At 41.8% G+C, this 25,132-nt stretch overlaps 1 protein-coding gene and 1 long non-coding RNA gene across 2 annotated transcripts in view; both read right to left on the bottom strand.

The window, feature by feature from the left end:
- Nucleotides 1-936: 936 nt before the first annotated feature.
- Nucleotides 937-25,132, bottom strand: part of LOC311619475 — a 375,387-nt gene continuing 351,191 nt past the window's right edge. The window contains exon 3 of the long non-coding RNA XR_014794513.1: nt 937-978. This is a non-coding gene — a long non-coding RNA (uncharacterized lncRNA). The remainder of the gene's footprint in view (nt 979-25,132) is intronic.
- Nucleotides 5,602-14,276, bottom strand: ALG10 (ALG10 alpha-1,2-glucosyltransferase). Its single transcript, XM_084878461.1, has 3 exons — nt 13,944-14,276; nt 11,862-12,059; nt 5,602-10,005 (listed from the first exon to the last, which is right to left on the bottom strand). Exons 1-3 carry the CDS (start codon nt 14,124-14,126, stop codon nt 8,950-8,952), a joined length of 1,437 nt encoding a protein of 478 aa, XP_084734587.1. The 5' UTR covers nt 14,127-14,276; the 3' UTR covers nt 5,602-8,949.

A 25,132-nucleotide genomic window follows, 5' to 3' on the forward strand; every position in this document is an offset into this window, starting at 1 on the left:
CAGGCTAGTGATGGGTGCTTAAAAAATAGGATTCAGTCATATTATTTCAAGAAGACTAATCAAGCATAGGATTTGTGGGAGGGCGGCAGGGACAGTGGCTACTAATCCAGATCGAAGGAAAGAAAACGCCACTAGCACCCAGTTCAGAATAAGAGAATGTTAGACGTGACACATTATAAAATATAGCAAAACATGAATTTATTTACAAAAGAAATGAAACCATGCTATTTGAACAGACTTTTCAATAAGGAAAGTCTTTTATCCGTACAAAGAATAGATAAACTTAAAAATCAAATGGAAATTACATGAACCCACAACATAATTTTAGAAGTCAAATAAGCCTCTCTATTTCCCAGAATAGTATCTAATAAAATGCAAAATGCAAAGATTAAGCTTTTCCAGTTAAAAATATTTTTTTTAAATTTCAAAGTATGTCATATTTAACTGAGAATTCACCTCCAAATAGGAGTCTCTGGAGAAGCTGTTAATTTCCAAATAACCATGCTCCTCCATTTGGTAGCTGGAATCATTCTCATTAAAACATGGTCCTAATTACAATGCAAATTAATATAGCTAAAAACTCAAGTTTTTCTCCCTATTTCCATATGTACGTAAACATCACTTTGAGATGCCATCACAAAGACACAAATGGAAGACACAATGGCAAATGGACAATTTCCTGCCTCTGGAAGAGCCAGCACTAGTGTGGGCCTCACTTCCTGACCCTTGCACATAGGCAGTGTAACCACATTTCCCAAATCAGATTTCTTCCGAAAATGTTGCAAACTTGAAGGTAGACATCTCCCTACCTCCAACCCTCCCCCCACCAAACTGACAGCAGTTAACATGGATTCTGAGTCGGCCAATACAAAGATACTAGGTGTGCCGTGAATGGCTTGGCTAATGCAAAGATAGGTTATCACCTCTCTCTCTCCATGTTCTACTTCTCTTATATAGAAAAAAAAAAAAAAAAAAAAACTTCCACAGAAGCAGTCAAAAACAGCCTTGGGAATCAGACCAATCTATGTTCTTCAAGGACAGCGTGGACCTCTAGAGAGCACCTTTCGGCCTGATCTTCAGTTTCTCCAGCAATCAAACAGAAATCAACATCTGCCTAGGTTTAAATACCAGCTCTGGCAAAATACTTAATGTCTCTATACTCAGTATACTCATGGCTACACAGAGTAGAAATATTAACAGTGGTATTGACCCCATAGGGTTGTTATGAAGCATAAATAACATGGGTAAAGCAGCCACTTAAAACAGTGGCTGACACAATGCTAATGGGTTTTCAAAATTTGTCATCATCATCGGTGTTTGTGGCAAAAGATCTTGACTATGCCATATGAAATAAAGAATATCTATTGGAAGATATGTTAAATTACCCAACGTATGATTGCAAAACACAAAAATGATTTTTTAACAACTACCTTAGCTTCATACAATCCATAAAATATTTTGAATGATGTAATGATAATAAAAAAAAAACATGGAAGCTATAAACTACTTTATAGTTCAAAACTTAAAACTATGAAAGTTAATTCCGACTAGTAAGAAAGTTAGGACAAGAACACTTGGGAAAATAGCACAATATCGCCACCTAGTGGGTATTGCATTTTAAACAATTTTGTAGATTGTGCATAAGCTGTTTTATAGTTATGGGGGGGGGGGGGGGAACCTTTTCAAAAAGAAGCACCTTCTCCTCACTAATGTTAAGGAAATTAAAATAATAGGAAAAAATTAAATGCTATATTAGCAATTCTCTTAAACACTGTAGCTAAAAATACTGTCCAAGTTATGACTCTCAAAATTGTTTCTAAAACAAGGTAACAGTTTTAGTTCAGAAATTTCAAGTATGTGGAAAACCGCACACAAGTCACCAGCTATTTCACCATGACCTCCAAATTGAAGCAAAAAATATTAGCTGTAACAAACATAAATTTAAAATCATAGAATTGTGCCGACGCCGGTTTGGCTCAATGGACAGAGCGTCAGCTTGGGGACTGAAAGGTCCCGGGTTCGATTCCGGTCAAGGGCATGTACCTTGGTTGCGGGCATATCCCCAGTAGGGGGTGTGCAAGAGGCAGCTGATTGATGACTCTCTCATCAATGTTTCTAACTCTCTATCTCTCTCCCTTCCTCTCTGTACAAAATCAATAAAATATATATTTTTTAAAAAAAAATAAAAAATAAAAATAAATAAAATCATAGAATTGTGAAGCATCTGAAAAAGCCATTTACTCTACCTGCTTGCTACCTGAATCTCTTCAGAAGCATCCCTGACAAATAGGAATTTTGACTTCAGCAAGCAAGCAAACTTATTCTTCTCTGGGTTCATTGCCCTGCAGAGACTACACAATTAGAAAATGTATGTTTTTCATGAGTGGAAGTCTGCTGATCCTTGATTTATACTTCAGGGAATGTAGAATATTCCAATCTGTCTTCCAAATAATAATTCAATTATGAGAGCATATCAAGTTATAGGATCTCTGCTTCTCTGAGTTAAACATCTCATATATTCTTTTAGCCATTTCTCTTGCAACATAATTATAAACACTTATCTGTTAATGCTTCTTTAAAGTTTCTAGCATTTCTAAAAATGACTATAACCAAAACAAAGATACGAGGTATGCCATGAATGGCTTGGCTAATGCAAAGGTAGGTTATTACCTCTCTCTCTTTCCATGTTCTACTTCTCTTATAAAAACAAACAAACAAACAAACAAACAAACAAAAAACGTTCACAGTAGCAGTCAAAAAGAGCCTTGGGAATTAGACCAATCTATGCTCTTCAAGGACAGTGTGGACTTCCAGAGAGCCACCTTACTGCTTGATCTACAGTTCCTCCAGGAATCAAGCAGAAATCAACATCTGCCTCACAGGAATATGAATAGGAGGATCAGATGTGACAGAAATTGTAAATCAGCTAGTATAATAGTATTACACCCAGAACATTGTAAGTGTTCAGTAAACTACAGCAATTATTTTGGATGTGCCATACACACACATATATGGTAAATTTAACTGATACTAAGGTTCCTAAATAGTGTGAAAAATCAATATTGGATTTAATATTTTCTCTTGTCAGGAAAATACCGTGTCTCTTTTGTTCTAATGGTGAAACATTGACTTCAAATGAATACTAAATTAACCAATGCTCTTTTTTTTTTTTTTTTTTTTTTTTTTTTTAATAAAGCCCAACGTAAAGGTATTATTGAACTAGAGGCCCAGTGCACAAAATTCGTGCAGGGAGCGGGGGAGTTTAGGGGGTGGTGGTATCCCTCAGCCTAGCCTGCACCCACTCCAATCTGGGACCCCTCGAGGGCAGTCAGACATCCCTCTCACAATCCAGGACTGCTGGCTCCCAACTGCTCACCTGTCTGCCTTCCTGATTGCTTCTAACTGCATCTGCCTGCCAGCCTGATCACCCCCTTAACCACTCCCATGCCAGCCTGACTGATGTCTAACTGCTCCCCTGCCAGCCTGTTTGCCCCCAACTTCCCTCCTCTGCCGGCCTGGTCATCTCTCACTGTCCTCCCCTGCAGGGTTGATCACCCCCAACTACCCTCCCTCGCAGGCCTGGTGCTTCCCAAATGCCCTTCCTTGCTTGCCTGATCACCCACAACTGCCCTTCCTTGTCCTTGTCCCTCCCATATTCCCTCCCCTGATGGCAATCTTGTGGTGGCCATCTTGTGTCCAAATGGGGACAGGATCTTTGACCACATGGGGGCAGCAATCTTGTGTGTTGGAGTGATGGTCAATCTGCATATTACTCTTTTATTAGATAGGTTAGAGGCCTGGTGCATGGGTGGGAGCCAGGTGGTTTGCCCTGAAGGGTGTCCCAGATCAGAGTGAGGGTACCCTTGGGGCATGGGGCGGCCTGGGCAAAGGGCCTGTGGTGGTTTGCAGGCCAGCCATGTCCCCTGGCAACCCAAGCAGAGGCCCTGGTATCTGAAATTGATTTACCTTCTACAATTGAAACTTTGTAGCCTGAAGTGGAGCCAAGCCTTCTGCTTGCTCTGTGGCTGCCGCCATTTCTGTTTGGATTTGTTTACCTTCTATAATTGAAACTTTGTAGCCTTGAATCAAGGCTTAGGCCAGCTAGGGCAGGTGGGAAGTTTGGCTTCTTCCATTGCCTGGGAAACCCAAGCCTCCCTCCTGCTCTTTGTGACTGCAGCCATCTTGGTTGGGTTAATTTGCATACTCGCTCTTGGCTGGTTGGTGTGGCTTGTGGATGTAGTGGAGGCATGGTCAATTTGCATATTACTTTTATTAGATAAGATTACTTAATTGTGACAAAATTTCTTACCCTAGAAGTGATTTCCAAATGTTAAAGAATTTAGTGTTGGATTCATGGATAAATTTTTAAAAACGTAACTTCAATATATCCCTTTTTATTAGAATTTTCTAAGCTATACAAGTTTTAGCATATTAAAAATGTTTGTCTTGTCAATACAGAAAACGTACCTTAAATAAAATTATCCTTAAAGTAGTAAAATTAAGCCTAAAACATCTAGTAGTCCTAATTGATTGAAAATTCTTTTTCCTTAAAAGTCTAATAAACATGTTCTACTAATTTAATGGTTGAAAGTTATTTTTCTTTAAATAGCAATAATTTTGAAATATTTATCTATATTATAAAAGGTCTATGGCTGTAATGCTGGTGACCAAAGACCAGTCACCAGGAGGTGCGTGAGCACCTCTTGGTGCCTCCTCCCCGTGAGCCCCTCACAGCAGCAGGGCGGGGCTTGCGGCTCATGCAGCTGCAGCGTGGCCCACAGGCTCCATTGGCAGCAAGGCTGGCAGCCAGCGGGCGGGCAGGTAGGGAGCACTTGGGTGGGCTTCTATATAATAGTATATTTACAAGTAAATGTTAAGTATTAGGCACTATGGTAAAGAAAAAATTTCAAACTAAGTCGGAAAATTTAGGCAGAAAAAATGTAGGTTGACTCTCATTGTGAAATGTGATTCGTTTCCTAAAATTAACTAATGTTGTAATTTTTTTCTAGGATATTCACTTTACTAAAAACCTCATTCAGTATTCATTTACTCAATACTTATTATATAATTTACTTATGAACTTTTTGGATATATGGCAGAGGCTGAATTCTTTTTGAAATAAGGCTAGACATGGGCCAGGCACTGACCAGTTAACAAACTGCAGTTCGCAAGCCACATATGACTCTTTGGTCCCTTGAGTGTGGCTCTTCCACAAAATACCATGACCTGGGGGAGTCTATTTTGAAGAAGTGGCGTTAGAAGTTTAAGTTTAAAAAATTTGGCTATCAAAAGAAATTTCAATCGTTGTACTGTTGATATTTGGCTGTTGAGTTTGCCGACCACTGAGTTAGGACAAATACTCTACTCACTTGAAATGAGAACCAAAGGTTAAACCACTTGCTTTATTGATTCCAAAACCACAGTTGAATATAAAAATCTCAACTGCCATGCTAAATGCTCTTTCTACAAGTCTATGGTTCCTAAAGCATGTTTAATTTTCTGTTACAAAAAATGTCTCATATTATTTTCATACTTTCTTACACTTTTTAATGAAATGCTAATTGCTTTAAAGATAACAAATGCTAGTTTAATGAACATGAATTTCTTTATACGAACATTTTATTTTAGAAGTGAGTACACAAATACAGAGAACATTTTGATGGTTGCAGACAGGAAGTGGGGGTTGGAAGCTGGGTGAAATAGGTGAAGGGATTTAAAATGTACAAACTGTTAGACGGTCACAAGGATGTAATTTACAGCATAGGGAATATAGTCAATAACACTGTAACAAGCATATGTGTGTTCAGATGGATACTAGATTTATTATAGTGATCACTTTGTAAGTTACATAAATGTCTAAATAGGGGGTTGTACATCTGAAACTAGTAATATTCTATGTCAATTGTAATTTAAAAATTAAAAAAAAATAAATAAAAGTACCTAATATAATCGTCTATTTGGGGGTATAAATAAAAACTGAGGATCTCTTCTCATGGCAGTTAAACTCAAACTAGAAATGTACTATAGTAAGCTACTTGTTTATAAAAATAGATTGCATTAAACTCTTTGCATTAAGATACCTTATAATAGACTAAGCATATTTCAGAAATATCTTTAAGAAGAAGAGGAAGAGGCCAGAGAGCTAACAAAACTTCTCTTGCCAAATGACATGCTATGTTTGACCTCAGGAACCACAGTTCCAAAGAATTTAAATACACAGTCAGATGCAATAGAAAAGACTTCTGGGTATCCACTAATAGAAAACACATAATCTGTGAGGAAACAGCATACTGGAACCTTACAAATGCTATATGATATATAAAGATAATACTCAGCTATGAAATTTCACAGAAGAAAAAAAGTTCACACATTTATTACTGGGGCTAAGCATATCAGGTACTGAATCCATTTGACATTCTTTAACATAATCCTACTTATATACTTTAATACCAATAATTGCAAGTCTCCACAGGCTCTTTTTTTTTTATTACCTTTTAATCAAGAAATTAAATTAAGTCCAATTTTTTAAAACTTCATGTCAAAAAGATCTATTCGATATCTCCTGAAAAATGTTCAGAACACAAAGATAAATTAGGATATTCCTAAAAGCAATGCTCTATAACACCTTCTAATTCACAGCATTCTTTTCTAAAATGTTAAGTACTAAACTTCTGTACTTTATAGAAAAAAACAAAAAAACAAACTAAGATTAACCTGTTTTCTCTGAATGTAGATTTTATCCAAAACATCTTTTAACAGAATAGGAACTTAAAAATTAACTGGAACAATGATTCCCCCAGTTTATGGGGTGGAATGGTTTCCTCATTTTTTCCAGACTAGATTAGAGAGGAAACGTTTTTCAGCCTCAGAAATATTCCTTAACACATTCATATATAGTATCAGACAAGAAAGCTATTTTTCCTAAATTACACATATCTTTTTTAATTTTCACTTCTTGGAATTCAGATTGTCATTATAAATAATAATTTCTTTGAGTGTGCTTTCTTATCTAGTTAAAAAAAAAAAGGGTAAGAACATCTGTACAGCAATCACTGTTACAACTAAAAAGTAGATCTACTTCCTAAGTACTGAGCACAGTACAAGACTGCTCTTTATTTATTGCTCCAGCACACTTGTCATTTTCACCTGTATACAGTTTTATATTTGCAAACACAGAATACTTTCCAATTCCACTCAGTCTTTAAAACCCAGAGAAAGCATTAATCATCACTTAAGACAAATGGGTTCACACAGCTATTTAAAAATGCTTTCAAACATGAGTTAAAAGATGAATTCTATTCACAGTTCTAAGTATACATGTGAGTTAACATGTTCAAATACTTTTCTGTAATGGAATGATATTCAAATGAATGTACTCAAAATAGCAGACACAGAATCCAAAAACCAAAACACAAGATTAGATCAGTGGTTCCCCAGTCTATGAAATAAGATTAGATAAAATAATTTCTAAACTTCCTTTCAATTATAACTTCTTATATAATGGAATCAAATACCAATTACCTTTAGTTTTGACTTTGAAAGTTAGTGTTTTTAACCTCTCAGTAAAGATTAACATTTTATTTCAACTATCTCAGCAAAGAAATGATATCCTACACTTTTATGAAATTTATCCTAAAATCTCCTTTGGTAACTTTAGTGGGTTCAAGTGTCCCTCAAAAAGACATGTCTGCTTGGAGCCTGTAAACGTGATCTTATTTGGAAAAAAGGTCTCTCTGTTGGTAAAACTGAATTAATACTGTCATCATGAGGCCATCAGCATTGTCCCTGTAGGATAAAGAAGGGACAACAGTTGGGAAAGTTGTGTTAAGACAAGGGCAGAGAGAGGACATCTATGACCGAGGACAGCAAGGACTGCAGAGAGCCACTGGAAGCCACGGGAATGGTTCTCCCAGAGCCTCCAGACAGAACCATGACTGCCGACACCATCATTTGAGATTTATGGCCCCCAGAACTGTGAGAAGTATTTTTAAGCAACCGAGTTTGTGGTAATTTGTTATGGCAACCACAGAAAACTAGTACAGTAACATATTTCAAAAAGAAAACCCCATTATAAAGGTATTATCATCAACACAATGTATCTGTGGCCATCACATAGTTCACATTAGAAATTAGGGAAAGCCCAAGCCGGTTTGGCTCAGTGGTAGAGCGTCGGTCTGCAGACTGAAGGGTCCCAGGTTCGATTCCGGTCAAGGGCATGTACATTGGTTGTGGGCACATCCCTGGTAGGAGATGTGCAGGAGGCAGCTGGTCGATGTTTTCTCTCTCATCGACATTTCTAGCTCTCTATCTCTCTCCCTTCTTCTCTGTAAAAAATCAATAAAATATATATATTTTTAAATTAGGGAAAGAGCTTTATCACTCCTAGATTTTTAACCAAAACCAGTAACTTAAATCATGGGTAGAAAAAGATGAGCCTGGAATGTCTAACACTATCGATGTGAGTCTATTTTGCTTTATGATTAAAATTACATTTACTGAAATGTTAAGCAACTTTTCAGTCAAGAATATTACCTAATCATTTGCAAACAGTTTTCAAATATTCTGTCTACTATTGCTTTTTGAGAATACATAGGTTCCAGTATTACAATGCATGTCCAATTTTCTTAAAACTTATATCTATAAAAAGTTCCCAAGCTTTCTGAGTGGCCAGCAGTACAAAAGTGATATCATGAGATAATTGTAAACAATTTTATTATCCCAGTATTGCTCAGGCTTATGGAGCAAGTCTTAAATGTTCCTATGCTTTTTACCACTTAATTCCCTTGGATTTGTTACATATGTTTAAAACACATATAGCCGATGTTTAAAAATAAAACATCTGAAGTGATCGGAGGATCACCACTGTGCCTAAAAGAAAGTTCATAATTTTCACCTGTTCAGTTGCTCCTGTGGAAATGTGGAAATCTAGAGTTCAAGGTGTCTGTGATCTTACCACATAAACCTCTGAGTGTCCTGACTATCTGGCCACTGAAAAGTCTTGTTCAGAAAGATGTAAAAAGTTATGAAATTAACAACTGCATAGCAACCTAGTTCACAAACAAGTCTAGATATTGGGGGCAGAGGTATGTTAAGCCTATAAATAACGTAAGGTAAAATAAAGTAACGGAATTCGAGCAGTTTCTGAGGTACTATAACAGCAAATAAGCATATGAAAAACATTAAGTTCCAGAAAATGGACTTTGACTTCAGTGAGTCAGTTATACTCCAACCAGCAAATATATAGACGGGAACTAGCAAATATTTCACAATTTCATATCTTTGGATAACTCTTCTCCACACATAGAATGTGTAGTGCCTGTTATCTGCTAATAAGTATTTGTGAACGTAAGTGAATTTCCAAATCAAAAATACAGAGACTAGAGTGAGCACAAAAAACTGAATTCTACGTTTCCAAACTAGGCAGAGAAAAGCTTTCACTTTGCTAGGAGACAGTAAGTGAGGAAAGGAAAAAAAGAGAGTGAAAGAGAAAAAATAGAAGAGCTGGGGGAAATGCAGGCAGGCTTCATGGCTGCTCCGATCGCCAACCACGATCCCGCCGTTAACCACCACGAAAGCACAGAACAGAAACAGGAGGAGGGTGTAAGGCCAAGTCAAGATGAAAAGCGCACTCAGGTTCTTAAAGGACATGGAATAAACCAAGAGGAACTGCAGAATTTTCCTGAATTCTGAAAACGGTCCTTTGATTGGGGGAAGCCTCTCTTCCTTCTTCTTTTGCATCTCAGTCTTCCAAGCTTCCGTTAACTTCTGTGCGATGACGTTCCCGGCGCAGAAGACAGCCCAGACAATATTCGTCTGACGAAACATGAAGCCACAGAACCCGAGCAAGGCGGACGTTTTATGATTCCCATAAAGACACATCAAATAGGCAAAAAGAGTGAAAAACATGGATCCTGCTTCTGTGTAGTAAAGGAAGTTAAAGAAATAGAGCGTAGGAAATACTGCGAGGGTTAATGTTGACAAGATTCTCTGGGCACTGGAGCCAGCCTAGGAGAAAGAGAAATCACAGTTAAACTTATCTTCATGAGAAAACAAATATGCTTTTTCTGTGGAGATAATGAAGAGACTTCTTAAAAAATACAAAACTACATGACTCATATTTAAATAAAATCATTCAATATTATTTCTGGGTTGGCACAATAAACATTTAAATATGTTTATATTAATTTTCAGAGAGAGAAAAGGGAGAGAGAGAAACACTGATGAGAGAGAAACCTCAACAGGTTCCTCTCATATGGGCACTGACTGGGAATCGAACCTGCAGTCTTGCAGAGCAGGGGACAATGCTCCAACCAACTGACCAACTAGGCCACCTGGTCAGGGCGTAGCCTCCATCTACTCTACATCACAAAGCCAAACCACGCCAGTGCCTTGATTAAAATGAAGGGCTCTCCATCACCTATTGACGTTCAGATTCCTTCCCATGCCTTCCTAAGGACATTCATGACTTCACCCTACCTACTTCTCCAGCCTCAGAGGTCCACGCTATTGTAATTCTCTAATTCCAAACACCAACTCCCTGAATCTGTTGCTCATGCCTTCTACTGTGCTTATGCTCCTCCTGCCAGGATTCATTCCCAACCCTAAAGCCTTATTTGTGCATCAAGGTTCAGCTTTGGTACCATCTTCTCTCTGAAGCCTCACCCAGCACCACCACACCCTCCCTTCCCAGGGCTGCTGTGATCTCCGCTCCTTCTCTGTATCTGAAGTGTCTTACACTTATCCCCCGCTAATAACTTACACGATTGAAATAATTTCTTTAAGTTAAAATGAACTGTTGTAATCAGTATTTATTGAGTCCTTAACATTACATCAGGCACTATTCTAAGCATCTTCCACTATTAATCTCCTTTATTCTTCAAAAACAGCCCTATAAGGTAGATTGGATATTATCCCCATTTAACAGATGAAGAGTTGGAGTCATTGAGTGGTAACCTGGTTTAATTAACATAATTGGTAAGTGGACGAATTCAAACCCAGCCATTTCACCTCCAGGGCCTGCATTAAATCACATAAAAATTCCTCAGGTAAAGTCTGTTTCTCCTAACGAAAATACAGCTTTCTTAAGAAAGTGATCACCTTATTTACCTCTGCAGTTTCAATGACAAGCACATGGAGTAAGTTCAGTAAATATTAACTGAAATGGTTTGTGAAAAAAAACAAACAAACAAAAAAACACATTTAATTTTTATAAATCAACTATGGCCCAGTGCATGAAAATTCATGCACTGAATGGGGAGTAGGAGGTCCCCTCAGCCCTGCCTATGCCCTCTCAGTCTGGGACCCCTCAGTGATGTCCACCTGCCAGCTCAGGCCCGTTCCGCGGGGGAATCAGGCCTAAGCTGGCAGTCAGACATCCCTTTGGCAGCCAGGGAATCCTTGGGAGGATGTCCGTCTGCCAGCTTAGGCCTAAGCCACAGCCAGATATCCTTAGCACTGCCTCAGAGGCAGCAGGAGGGGCTCCTGCCACCACCGATGTGTTTGCAGCCCTCAGCCCGGCTCGTGACTGAGCGGAACTCCCCTTGTAGGAGTGCAATGACCACCAGGGGGCAGCTCCTGTGTGGAGTGTCTGCCCCCTGTGGTCAGGGCGTGTCATAACAATGGGCCATTCACCATTAGGGTCGATTTGTATATTACCCTTTTATTATATAGGACAAGTTATTAAAATATTTAAATAAAAATTTATTCTAAAATGGAGGTGGGGTGTCTTACTTTATCTTTACAAAATATACACAAAAAACTAAGTGTCAAAGACAGTTTCCACCAAACCTCATAAAACCAATTCATCATAACTGTGGAGCTGAGTACATATAAACGTACAGTAAAATATTTTGAAAGCCTACCTTGTGTCTGGGTTGTACCTTGCGAAAAAGCAAGTAGAGTAAGTAGAAGTTGCCAACACTGAAGAGAAGATTGACAAATCTGAGCATCCCAATGGAGCAGACGACATGTTCCGACCACCCGAAGATCCACCGGGCAGGTTTGACCACCCCGACCGACAGCAGGTAGAGGCCAGGCAGCGTGGTGATCATGGGGTCCCACTGCAGAACGAAAGGCCGCCAGTGAGGCCAAAGCAGGAGGCCTAACCACTAACACGCCAGGCTCGAAGGCATCCTCACCAACAAGCAGGCATGTTCAGAAGTTTTTCCGTGACACAACTCCATAAGCCCTCGGCAGATCAAATGTGCCGCTTGTATCCTGCCCCTGCCCTGCTCTGTGATTATTAAGCCATCACCAACCAGCAGGCAGCAGCTTAAAATCAGCATCTGCTCCTCAGAAAGACCTACTGGTACTTACTCTTCCAAAAGTCTGTACCGTGGTGATTAAATCACAGATGCTCCAGTTTTTAAAAGTGTGGAAACACCAGCTGGAACTCTGGTGAGTTTGGAGGGAAAGAAGCATTTAGAGAGATTAAACCATGGGCTCCATAATGAACGCTAACGGGTAATGTGCTAAACTCTCCCTAGTGAGTCCTGCAACATGCCACAGATTTGTCGTTTTCAGATAAGTAACCTGAAACTCAGAAATGTACCAGGCCACATAGCTAGTAAATAAATCCCAGGATTTAAAATAGGGCCTTTCTCTAACTAGACTTTGTATTTCTGACCATTGCCCCACACTGTCTCAGCAGACACGGGTGAATCACAGGCCCCCCGTGAGTCCTCCCTGCACAGCGGTGACAGGTCCTGCGGCTTTAATGGAATCAGGTGAGGAAACCCGCCGCTATAAACAGGGGTCCAGTTCCCACCACATCTCAGCCAGGTTCTCAGGAAAAGTGCCTGAGCAAAGGAGTTATTCCGGGGCCTGCAGTGCACCATGCGTGTATCTCTATCTATATATTCACAAAGCCAATTACATAGTCAAACAGGATGCCACTTCACTGGTTGCCACTTGATCCGGTTAACAAAAGAGTCTCCATCTAAAACACCAAGGATGGAATTAAGGTCCCTGGCAACTTCTTGGTGGCTGGAGACACCCGCTTCCCGCCCCGTCCCTGTCCCTGTCCCCCCCAGTCCCCTCCCCAAACCACAGCGAGGTCCCCCCAGTCCCAACCCCAAACCACAGCGAGGTCCCCCCAGTCCCCTCCCCAAACCACAGCGAGGTCCCCCCAGTCCCCTCCCCAAACCACAGCGAGGTCCCCCCAGTCCCCTCCTCAAACCACAGCGAGGTCCCCCCAGTCCCAACCCCAAACCACAGCGAGGTCCCCCCAGTCCCAACCCCAAACCACAGCGAGGTCCCCCCAGTCCCCTCCCCAAACCACAGCGAGGTCCCCCCAATCCTATCCCCAAACCACAGCGAGGTCCCCCCAGTCCCATCCCCAAACCACAGCGAGGTCCCCCCAATCCCCTCCCCAAACCACAGCGAGGTCCCCCCAGTCCCCTCCCCAAACCACAGCGAGGTCCCCCCAATCCCCTCCCCAAACCACAGCGAGGTCCCCCCAGTCCCCTCCCCAAACCACAGCGAGGTCCCCCCAGTCCCATCCCCAAACCACAGCGAGGTCCCCCCAGTCCCAACCCCAAACCACAGCCTGCCCCCCACCCCACCCCACCCCACCCCACCCCACCCCACCCCACCCCCGTCCGGTCCCCAAACCACAGCGCGGAGGGGCTGGCCGGACGGACGCGGGGAAAGTGAACTTTCCTGCCATCTCCGGGCGCCGCCCCGCCTCCTCCCGGGAGGAGCGGAGAAAGCGGGGACCGCGGGGCTCCGCATCCGCTCCAGTCATTACCCGGCTCCCCGGGGGACAGACCCGCGGCGCAGGCATCCCTTAACACACACGGCACAGGTTCCGGGAACAGGAACAAAGACCGCCCAGTTCCTCTCCGGTCCGGGGGCCGGGGGCCGGGAGGGCGGGGAGGGCCGCGGATCCGGGCGGGAGAGGCCGGCGGGCCGCCGGGGCCGCTCGGGGCGGGGCGGGGACCCACCTGCGCCAGGGAGAAGCGGCCCTCGCAGTAGCGCTGCGCCTGCGGCAGGTGGAAGACCTCGTCCATGTAGGGCTCCCGCAGCGCGCGGCTGAAGGCGGAGAAGAGGAGGCAGGACACCAGGAAGGTGCAGCTCAGGGCCGCCGCGAAGTAGTAGCCCTCCAGCGGCGCCGCGCCCGCCCCCATGGCCGCCGCCCGAGGCCGCAGTCCTGCGCGAGCCGGGCCGGCCTCCCCGCGCCTGGAGCGCCGGGCTGGGAACCCCGGATCGAAATGGGCGCGCAAGGCGGGACTGGCCGGAGGGGACTGAACTCCGCCGGAAGGCAAAGCATGCTGGGAGAGAGCGGATGCTGAGCTTCCGGAAAACACCCGGTCCTTGTTTCCGGAGGGACGAATTTAAGGGACGGACCCGGGCTGTTGCCCTGTCAATCACGTGGAGCGGGGCTCGCTGAGTGGTCAGAGCCGCCAAGAGGGGCGGGTCCGAGGCTGCAGGCGTTGAAAGGCAAGAAGCTGCTGATCCTACAAGTCAGCCGGCTTGTTTTTCCTGGTCGTTCCCGTTTCCTACCAGGAGGGGGCGTCAACGCCCCATGTTTGCAATGCCAAGCGCTAAAAATTGGCTCATTTCCCCCCTCACCCCTCGTCCTAGTGATTTCTGTATTCTCTCTGAATCATTAAAACTTGCAATTCCAAGGCACTTGATTTCGTCAACTCTGGAGAATGGGAGGGAGCGCAGGTTGTGGAAGCTGCTAATCTGAGGGTCCGGAGTGACCATTCACTGCTGAACGAACTTCACTAATTAGAGGATTGTTTCAATTAAAAGAGAAGTCTTTCAAAAGGTCCATAGTCTCCAAGGGGATTAGTTAAATCTGCATTCACAGTACACTCTGACAGCCAGGTGACAGTGCTCTATGGGAGTTGGAGAAAGCAATCATTTTAGAATTTAGGGTGTTTTCGATAAGGAAGGCTTTGTGTGTGTGTGACTGTTCTTGTTAATCTCTATTGAAGCATTCCATTTTCCCTGCTATGTAATGAATGTAAGCATCCCATTGGGTAGCACTATGTATGGCTTGCCTTTGTAGTCCCCACAATGGCTTTCACATATTATGCACCTTAATTTATAGACCTTTTACAGGCTATGCAGACTTCACATATTTCTTGTATTGGAGCTTGGGAGCAGGAGGTGACAGAACGTATTTGAAGAATGATGAAGATAAATATATCTTGGAATTTTGCCTTGAGCATAGTTAGCAAGGTTTTACAGAAAAACGATCTCTTGGGTAACCTCCATCAGATTGTGTTTGTCAAGGATACTTCACAAAGGAGTCAGGATTTGTTTAGAGTTGCAAACATCAGCTCTTTCCCTGGGTTAAAGCTAATTCAGACTCTCCCAATTTGTCAAATTAAACCGACTGCCCCTCTATTCCGTATCTGCTATTTCCTCGTTAATCGGAGGGTTAAGAGGTGAATTGGGGGTGGGATGGGAATTGATTGAAACTAGTGGAATAAAATCATGTCAGGATCCTACTTTGATGTGATGCTTAGCTGTGTTTTCCCTGTTAGCTCCCATTTTATTATTGAGGACATGCTGTACTGTACTGTTTGAGATTACGTCAGGATGATCCAGTTTTCAAAAGGTTGATACGATTTATGAGTAATCGGCCCCAGGCCCCATGACTTGTTCAGTTGTGACATATGCATTGGAGGGAGAAGGGGTATCTTTTTCCTCTTCCCATCTAAATTTTCAACTGGGATCTCTAGGACAAAGACAGGTCAACAACAGAAAGGTACACAAATTTACTTAACGTTGGTTTTATGAGACACACAAGACTTCATAAGAAGTAAAGTACCAAAGAAATGGGTAAACCTGAGCATTTCCATGCTAGGTTTGATGAACATTGGAAAGTTGTGGAAGAATACAGTAGGACAAATGGTGCGAGGTAAGTGTTGTAAACTGGAGGAAACTTAGCAAGGCCTGTTTATTCATATTCCTCCATCCCTCCTTGACTCTGGAAATAAGGATGCATCTTTCCTCTGGGTGAAGAAAGGGCACCTCCGTGTGAAGATTTTGTGGCCTACATCAGGGGAGGGCCAGGAAATCCTTCCTGTACACGCCATTTCTCAAATTCCTTCAGCTTCAAATATTGGACATGCCAATCAAATAGCATATCCTGGACATCCCCTCTCTCCCACCCCCGTCAGTCAATGCCCTGCAGGGTACTGGCCTTCCTGAGAAATACTGTGCGTTTTTTAAAGGTAGTGGATCGAGGCCAGATAATTCTTCAGTAATTGCCACCAAGAGCCTATCTTAAACATCTGTCCTCTACATATCACCACCCCTGTGAGGTCATTAGGAAGTTTCGAGGAAATATGATGGGGCTTTAGGACTGTCTGAGAACTCCATTAATAATCTACTTGACTTCGTTTCTCAGAGGAAGCTGAAGCTAAAGTGTTTTTCCTGAAATCACATAGGAAATTAGTGGCAGTGCTGTGGGTAAAAATTAGAATGGGAGGCCAAGAGTAATAAAATGAGCCCACTAGCTCTGGCCAGATGCTCAGTTGGTTGGAGTGATGTCCTGTACACCGAAAGGTTGTGGGTTCAGCTTCAGGTCAGGGCACATACCTGGGGTGTGGGTTCAATCCCCCACCAGGGCACATACATTGCCCTTGCTTTCCTGGCCACGCATGCTGCTTTGTCCCCTCTTTACAATCTTTTCTTTGAATTTTTTCATCTTTTCTGGCTTCTTTAATTCCAGGCTTTACACAACTGAAACCACAAAGCTCATCACCAAGCAACACAGAAATTCCTTCATCCTCAGCAGGTGGAGAGGTGTAATTTAAATATTTACAAGATTGGTGCTTTTCTAGCATATGTATTCATATTCTGACAAATCTAGTTTTTCTTTTAAATAATATCTATGTGAAAGGAACTGAGCTTTTCGGGGGGAAAATGAGTATCTGGAGCAATAGTCCTAAAGTTATTGACAGCTAAATGAGAAAAATTCTGGGGAAAAGAACCTTCACTAAGACCTTTGCCCTTACACTATATAAAATTTAAGAGAATCAGAAATTGATTATTAAATGAGTTGGGCTATTATACTGATAAAATTGTAAGACCCTTAAATCAACCAAAGTAAAAATTTAGAAAGGAAGATAGTGACAATCCTATATAATAAAACCCTAATATGAAAATTGACCCAATGGTGGAATGACTGGTCGCTATGATGAGTGATGACCACCAGGGGGCAGACACTCAGTGCAGGAGCTGCCCCCTGGTGATCAGTGCACTCCCACAGGGGGAGCACCACTGGGCAAGAAGCCGGGCTCCCTGCTGGTGAGCACAGTGGTGGCGGGAGCCTCTCCTATCTCTGCAGCAGCACTAAGGAGCAGCAAGCCTGGTGCTCCCACAGGGGGAACTTCACTCAGCCAGAAGCCCCTCCACGGCAGCATTAAGAAACAGCCAGAAGCTGGGCTCACAGCTGGCAAGTGCAGCAGCAGTGACAGTGGTCTCTCCAGTCTCTGCTGCAGGCAGGTGGTAAGGAATGAAGGATCCCAGACTGTGAGAAGGATCTCTGACTTAGGCCCAATCCTCTGGGGGTCCCAGATTGCAAAAGGGCACAGGCCAGGCTGAGGGACTGACTCCCGTCTCCCCCCCCCACACACACACACACAGACACACACACACACACACACACACACACACACACACACGCGTGCGCGCGCTTCAGCGCACGAATTTCATGCACGGGGCCTCTAGTTTATAAGGGTTTTGTTTTTGTTTTGTTTTTGCTGTTGTTATTTTGCTAATCTTCACCTGAGGATATTTTTTTCCTTTGTTTTAGAGAGAGTGCAAGGGAGGGAGGGCTGTGGGGAGGGAGAGAGAGAGAATCATCGATGGGAGAGAGACACGTGGATTGGTTGCCTCCCACACGAGCCCTGACAGAGGCCTCAGGCTTGTGCCCTCGACCAGAACCAAACCTGAAACCTTCCAGGGCACAGGCCAACGCTCTAACACTGAGAAAACAGGTCAGAGCTCTGATATTAAATTTTTAATAAGTAGCAATATGGTTTTACTAATTTAAAAATTTCAGAGTTTGGACTGAGATTTATGACACAATTGTTATTACTAAAGAGATGCTCATCCAAGTTAATGTGAAATACTGAAGAAGATTTCAGCTTGCTCATTCCCCGTTTGGGTTTTCAGGCAGAGCCAGGGAAAGCCATGAGGACATCCTGGTACTGACCATGCAGTGCTCTGCACCAGGGGAAAGTTTGGCATGCGTTGAGAATATTATTCTTTAATTATTTCTATGGTATTAATTTAGTGAGAGCAGAGATAGTCTGAATTTCCCTTGTTCTTGTTTTTGTTTTTGTTTTTTTTTTGTATTGCTTTTCTGGATAAGACTACAAACATAATATTAAGTCACTTGCTATTACTTAATATATTAATATGAACACTACATTGTTTATTACTGTCTCAAAATTTTATTTTTTGTTAACGGCCAAGTTTAGATGACTGATACTGTATCTAAGGTAGATCTGGGTTAAGGAAGTGATTTTTCAAAAACGTATTTCCACTAGAGGGTGCTGACAACTTCAGCAGAGCTGGGACCAATGTGTTCCCTTTCCTAAAACTGATTTCAGAAAAGTTTTAGCCCGCTTACTAATCAGCACTCAAATATCTGCTCAACAGGCCTCCACTCGGGATGGCTGTGTTTGTGGTTTTAAAAGTTCATTTCTTTCAATACTTATAATAATTCATTACTTTTTTTTTATATTGAAGATGCCTGCTAATAACCATGTCATCATGCAAGAAGTGTTGGGGCAGGTGGGAGACTGGAGAGAGCCTGAGCGAGACGCAGGGGTGCAGAGGGTGATTGGCTGCCAATGGGGGACAAACAAACAAACAAAACCCTGCACACTTTCCCCCTGTCAAAAGGTGGGAAAGCCTCAGTCACCTGGGAAAGGTGAGGTGCTTTCACAGCAGGACCCAGGCCAAGGTCCATGGATGCTAGGGGGCGAGGCGAGGACAAAAGTCAGAACCTCCTGCCCCTGATGGAGAGACAAGAAAGCTTTGGGGCCCGGTGTGCTGCACCAACTCAAAGCAGAGGCCTGCTGCCACTAAGGGAGAGGCAGAAACCCACCCCCTCACGCTAAACCTGCCACAAACTGCAAGGCAGAGTGTGACTACCTCAGCCGGCAGGAACAGGGACCATGTGAAAGCCCACCTCCAAGGCCCAGACAGGCAGGGCCTCTGTAACCAGAAGGACCAGGGGCACTGAACCTCCCTTCTCACCGCTCATTCTGAGCTGGAACTGAGCGGCAAGCCTTCTACTGCTGTGATGTGGCAAGAGCACAGAGAGGGACCCTCTGCGGTGTAGGCTAATGGGGACTGCTGGGAGTGGGACAGATACACTGAGAAAAAACATTTAGCTCGGAAGGCCCATCCATCCTTAAGCCCAAAGTAAAAGCAAACCTCTCCTAGAAATTGACGTCCATGGTGTGCCTAGATGTACATACATGTATAAATGTGTGTGTGTGTGTGTGTGTGTGTGTGTGTGTGTATCTTGGTTATGTAACATAAGCACGGATTTCTACACAATATATATCTAGGGTAGTAATTGTTTTTTCATAAATTTATGCATTTTCTAGTTTAAATTGAAAAGAAGTTTTCTGAAGTGGTTGTACCAATTAACACTTCTTCAAGCAATGAATGAATATATTACTTATTTCATGATTTTGTCAACACTTGGTATTGCCAGTTTTTTATTTTTCCCATTCTGCGGCATATGTAATGGTATCTCATTGTAGCTTTAGTTTGCATACCCCTGATGACTAATGAAGGTGAGCATGTTTTCATGCATTTTTTGATGATTTGAACATTCTCATTTCTGAAGCTCTTAAGTCAAATTCCATTTTTCCATAAAATTATATTTTACTCTTTGACTTATAGAAGTTCTTATTATATTCCTGATATGAGCCCTTTGTTGCTTTGAAAAATGTCATTTCCACTCTCTGTGACTTTTTAAAAAATATGTGACCACTACTAAATTTATGTATTCTGATTTATCAGTCTTTTTCTTTATAGTAAATTTTATTCATGAAATCCCTCATACTCTGAGGTGAGGAAGATACTCTTTTACAGTATTTTATAGCATCTCATTTGTTTCCCTTCAAATTTTATCTGCAATTCACCAGTAATGGATGGTAGTGCATCCTGTGAGATATAAACCTAGTCAATTGTTTTTTATAAATACAAGCAATATTTATTGTTGTTAATTCTCACGCAAAGAATATTTTCCCATTGAATTTTAGAGAGAGTGGGAGGGAGTGGGAGAGACAGAGAGAAAGAAACATTGATGTGAGAGAGACACATAGACTGGCTATCTCCCATATGTGCCATGACTAAGGTCAGGGATCCAACCTGCAACTGAGGTGCATGCCCTTGACCAGAATAGAACCCAGGACCCTTCAGTCCATGGGCCGATGTTCTATCCTCTGAGCCAAACCACTAGGGCTAAGCAACATTTTTAAAAGACAATTTTATTGCCACTGCTCTGCAGTGCTGCTTATGTCAGAGGAAGAAATCTTGGGTCAATATTTGCATGTGTCTGTTTCTAAACCTTCTATTCTACTCCATTGCTGTGTTTGTTATTGTTGCAACATCACATTGTTTTATTGTAGAGTATGTCTGATAGGGCATGTCTCTTTATTATGTAATTCCTCTTTGAGAGTATCTTGGATAGTCTTAGATATTGTATATTCATTTATATTTTACTAGAGGCCCGATACTCAAAATTTGTGCAAGAGTAAACCTTCCTTTCCCCCGGCTGCTGGCTCTGGCTTCCCTCCAACACCCAGGACCCAGGCTTGGTGTTGGAAGGTCGTCCAGAAGGACATCTGGTCTAATTAGCATATTACGCTTTTATTTTATAGATTAACTTCCACACAAAAAAATGGAATTTTTTATTCATATTGAATTGAATATGTGTAATTATTTGGGGAGAGAATTGAAATCTGTACCAAAAATATTATTTCAGTTACCCTTTTTGTTTCTGACATTGGTAAATTGTCATTCCTCTTTTCCAGTGCATCAGCCTTAAATTATAAAAATAAATAAATAAATAAATAAATAAATAAATAAATAAATAAAAAGCCTGATAGTTGGAGGATGGGGGAAGAATAATGTTCTTTACCATATGTAGTTTGAGAAACTGTATTACCTTATGATGTAGGCAAATGTAACCCCCCAAACAAGAACAAAAGCTTTGTACTATATCCAGAGATGTATAAGGTGACTTTATTTTTAACCTGGTAATTTAAGAAATGTAATATAATAGAAATCTGCTTCCATTTCTAATATCATTTAATATAATGTTCAATATTCCATTTCAAATTTGCTCATATTTTTGTCGTTTTTGAGTAAAATCTTTGCTCTGTGACTAAAGATTACCCCTCCAGCTGGCCTACGCTAATTTGGCTTTTTGGTAAGTGGCAGCATCATCTTCTCTCATGAACACGAGTACTCTGCAATTACAGGGACGGCAGGCGAGGCTTCCGGTTCTCCACCTTTGCAAACTCATTATCACATGGCTCTTTGCGGTATAAGTAAAGCCTGAGCTAATTCCTCAGAAAATGGACATTTATTAGCTCTAATAAGGCCAACCCAGCCATAAAGTCTGTTTCAGGTCAGAGGAGTTCCTCTCCTCTGCTGTTTGTTGGGTATCCTGGCCAGGACTTTCAGGCATGTCTCCTTTCCAAGCGATTTGGTGACATTCCTATGGTACAATTGGCAAACCTTGAAATCAGCTCACGAGGCAGGGTTTCTTTCTATTTCTTTCTTTCTTTCTTTATTCCTTTCTTTCAGTAGAGAAAAACTACTATTATTTCTAGACCCCTACTGTAGTGGATCCTGTTATCCTGTTAACTATACACATAACTTAAAAAGCAATAATATTTGCAATAAAAAAATGTTTCCTAAAACTTAAATTAATTAATGCAACTTAAAATACAGATACAGAGTCTTTTAAAAATTAATTACTTTGATTGAGATATAATCTATGCACAGTAAAATTCACTCTTTTTAACACTACAGTTCTGTGCATAATGCTTCATGAGCATAGTACAAGTTCCCCATATTGTCTTTTCATGTGCTAATTAGTCAAACTCAAATGGTTGAATCAAGGATAATTAATATGCTAAATAATTGATCAAATATTTTTATTTAGTTTAACCTTTTCATAAATATACAGAATGGGGGGAAAATAGGTAGACAGTTATGAGTATGCAAAATTATTTACCAATTATTGAGTTATTTTCCTTATGAACAACTGTAAATCTACTTTTGCCCCACCTTTCATTATTTATCAGTCTGATATAAAATATAAGAGCTTTACTAAAATATCACGTGCTTTCATTAGTGTAGAATGCTGTTACCGTTAATACATTAGCACCCATTGCAAGCGCACACTTTGTTTCTTAAATTTTTTATTTTAATTTATTATTTATTGAATTTATTGGAATGACATTAGTTAATAAGATTATACAGGTTTCACGTGTACAAGTCTATAATACATCCACTGTATATTGTATTGTGTGTTCATCATCCCAAGTCAAGTCTCCTTCCATCACCATTTCCTTCTACCTCCCCTCATTCCTGTTTTCCTCTTGTAATCAACATACTATTGTCTGTGTCTGTGAGTTGTTTTATTTTCTTAATCCCTTCACGTTTTCACCAAGCCCCCCAACCTCCCCTTCCCTCTAACAGCTGAACATAAACAAACAAAATAAAGACACAGATACAGAAATAGCATGCTCCGCTTTGGAATTGGCTTGCATTCAATTTCACTGATCTAAGCAGGAAGCTCTGGGAGTAGGAGAACTTCTGAGGAGTGATATTAGTTTTCACACTTGTTCTTCATAACTAGAGGCCCAGCGCATGAAATTCTTGCAAGGGGCTCAGCCCTCACAGCTTCAGCCAACCCTCAAAGCCCTGGCTTCATCCAGAAGGTCATCTGGAAGGATGTCCAGAAGGTCGTTTGGCTGTTTGGTCTAATTAGTATATTATCTCTTTATTATGTAAGATTTCACTGTTAATTTTCTTTTATTTTACATGTATTTTAAGGCCAAAGTTGACAGACATTTTCTGGAAAGATCCAACGAGTAAATGTTTTCAGCATTGTGGGCCATATGGTCTTCGTTGTAACTACTGAGCTCTGTTGTTGTGTGAAAGCCTTTATAGACAATACATAAACAAAGAAACATGGCTTCATTCCAACAAAAGTTTATTACACAAAGAGTGGCAGACAGGATTTGCCCCACAGATTACAATTTGCCAATCCCTGGTATCAGCAGACATTAATAAACCTCATAGTTTCCACTTCACTATTGGCTTGTATTTAGATCTCAAAAAAACTTATCACAGTTATATTAACAAAATGAGATTACCAGAGAAGCATTCAAAAGCCCATGCATCTTGTGAATATCAACAGTATTATTTCCACTAAAATTAGCTACTATTTATAACCTGGAGTCACATAAACACATATATTCTTCCCTCTACCCCAGCCAGACCTCATAGCTGTGATACCTTAGGACAGTGAATCTAGTGAGAGATAATTTAAGGGCAACAGCAATTCATCAATTCATTCATTTTCCAGCTACACTTCTACATTAACAAGGATGCTTCTCCAGGTCACTGAATCTCTGGATATTTTTACTGAGAGAGAAAGGCAGAGCTGTTACTTGTAAGAAATAGGGATTTTTGGACCACTTTTCCTGGCTTATTTATCTGTAGGTATACTTTCCCCAACTGGGGACTGCTTGTTAAAAAGCATGTTAACCCAGGTTGAGGAAATGTTCCAGTATCATTCTATGATAGCACGTTCAGTGGCACAGTCAAGGTTGAGAACTGGAAGCTGTCATCAATGGAAAACTCATTTCCACCTTCCAGGAGCAAGGTCCCACCATCGTCCAATGGCATGATGCTAGTACTAAATGTGTTGTTAAGCCCACTGGTGCCTTTGCTACCTTGGAGAAGGCTAGGGCTCGCTTGAAGGGTGGAGCCAAAATGGTCATCATCTCTGCCCCTTTTTCGGTCACCCCATGCTCCTGATTAGTGTTAACCATATGAGGTATGACAACTCCCTCAAAATTGTAAGCAATGGCCCAGGCAGAGTGGCTCTGTGGTGGAGCATAGATCTATACCAGGAGGTCATGATTCAATTACAGTCAGGGCACATGTTCAGATTGTGGGGTTGATCCCCAATGTGGGGTGTGCAGGAGGCAGTCAATCAATGATTCTCTCTCATCATTGATGTTTCTATCTCTTTCTCTCCCTTCCTTTCTGAAATCAATAAAAAATGTATTTTAAAAAAGATTATCATCGCCGAAACCGGTTTGGCTCAGTGGTAGAGCATCAGTCTGTGGATTGAAAGGTCCCAGGTTCGATTTCAGTCAGGGGCATGTACGTTGGTTGCGGGTATATCCCCGGTAGGGGGTGTGCAAGAGGCAGCTGGTCAATGTTTCTCTCTCATTGATGTTTCTATCTCTATATATCTCTCTCTTCCTCTCTGTAAAAAAATCAATAAAATATATTTTTTAAAAAAGATTGTCATCAATGCCTCCTGGACCACTAATAGCTTGGCCCCCTTGGTCAAGGTAATCTGTGATAACTTCAGCATTGGGGGGGAGCTCATGACCACAGTCTATACCACCGCTATCACTTAGAAGATTGTGAATGGACCCTCTAGCAAGCTGTGGCATGTTAGCCATGGAGCTGCCTAGAACATCATCCATGCTTCTACTGGTGTTGGTTGCCAAGGTTGTGGGCAAGGTGATTTCTGAGATGAAAAAGAAACTCGCTGGTCTGGCCTTCTGTGTCACCACCACAGTATGTCAGTCATGGATCTGATCTGCTGTCTGGACGTGAAGCAGGCATGGAGGGCCACCTACAGGGCATTCTGAGCACCTGGAAGACCAGTCACCTGGAGTGACACCCACTCCTCCACCTTCGATGTAGGGTTGGCACTGCCCTCAATGACCACTTTGCCAAGCTCATTTTCTGGTATGACGACAATGAATTTTGCTATGGTAACAGGGTTGTAGCCTTATCGTCCTCATAGCCTCCAAGGAATAAGAAAAGGCTAGGCAGGAAGAGAGAGGCCCTCAGCTGCTGAGGAATCTTTGTAACTCGATCA

Source organism: Pipistrellus hanaki (assembly GCF_964339955.1).
Source record: "Pipistrellus hanaki genome assembly, chromosome: 3".
Taxonomy (NCBI): Eukaryota; Metazoa; Chordata; class Mammalia; order Chiroptera; family Vespertilionidae; genus Pipistrellus; species Pipistrellus hanaki.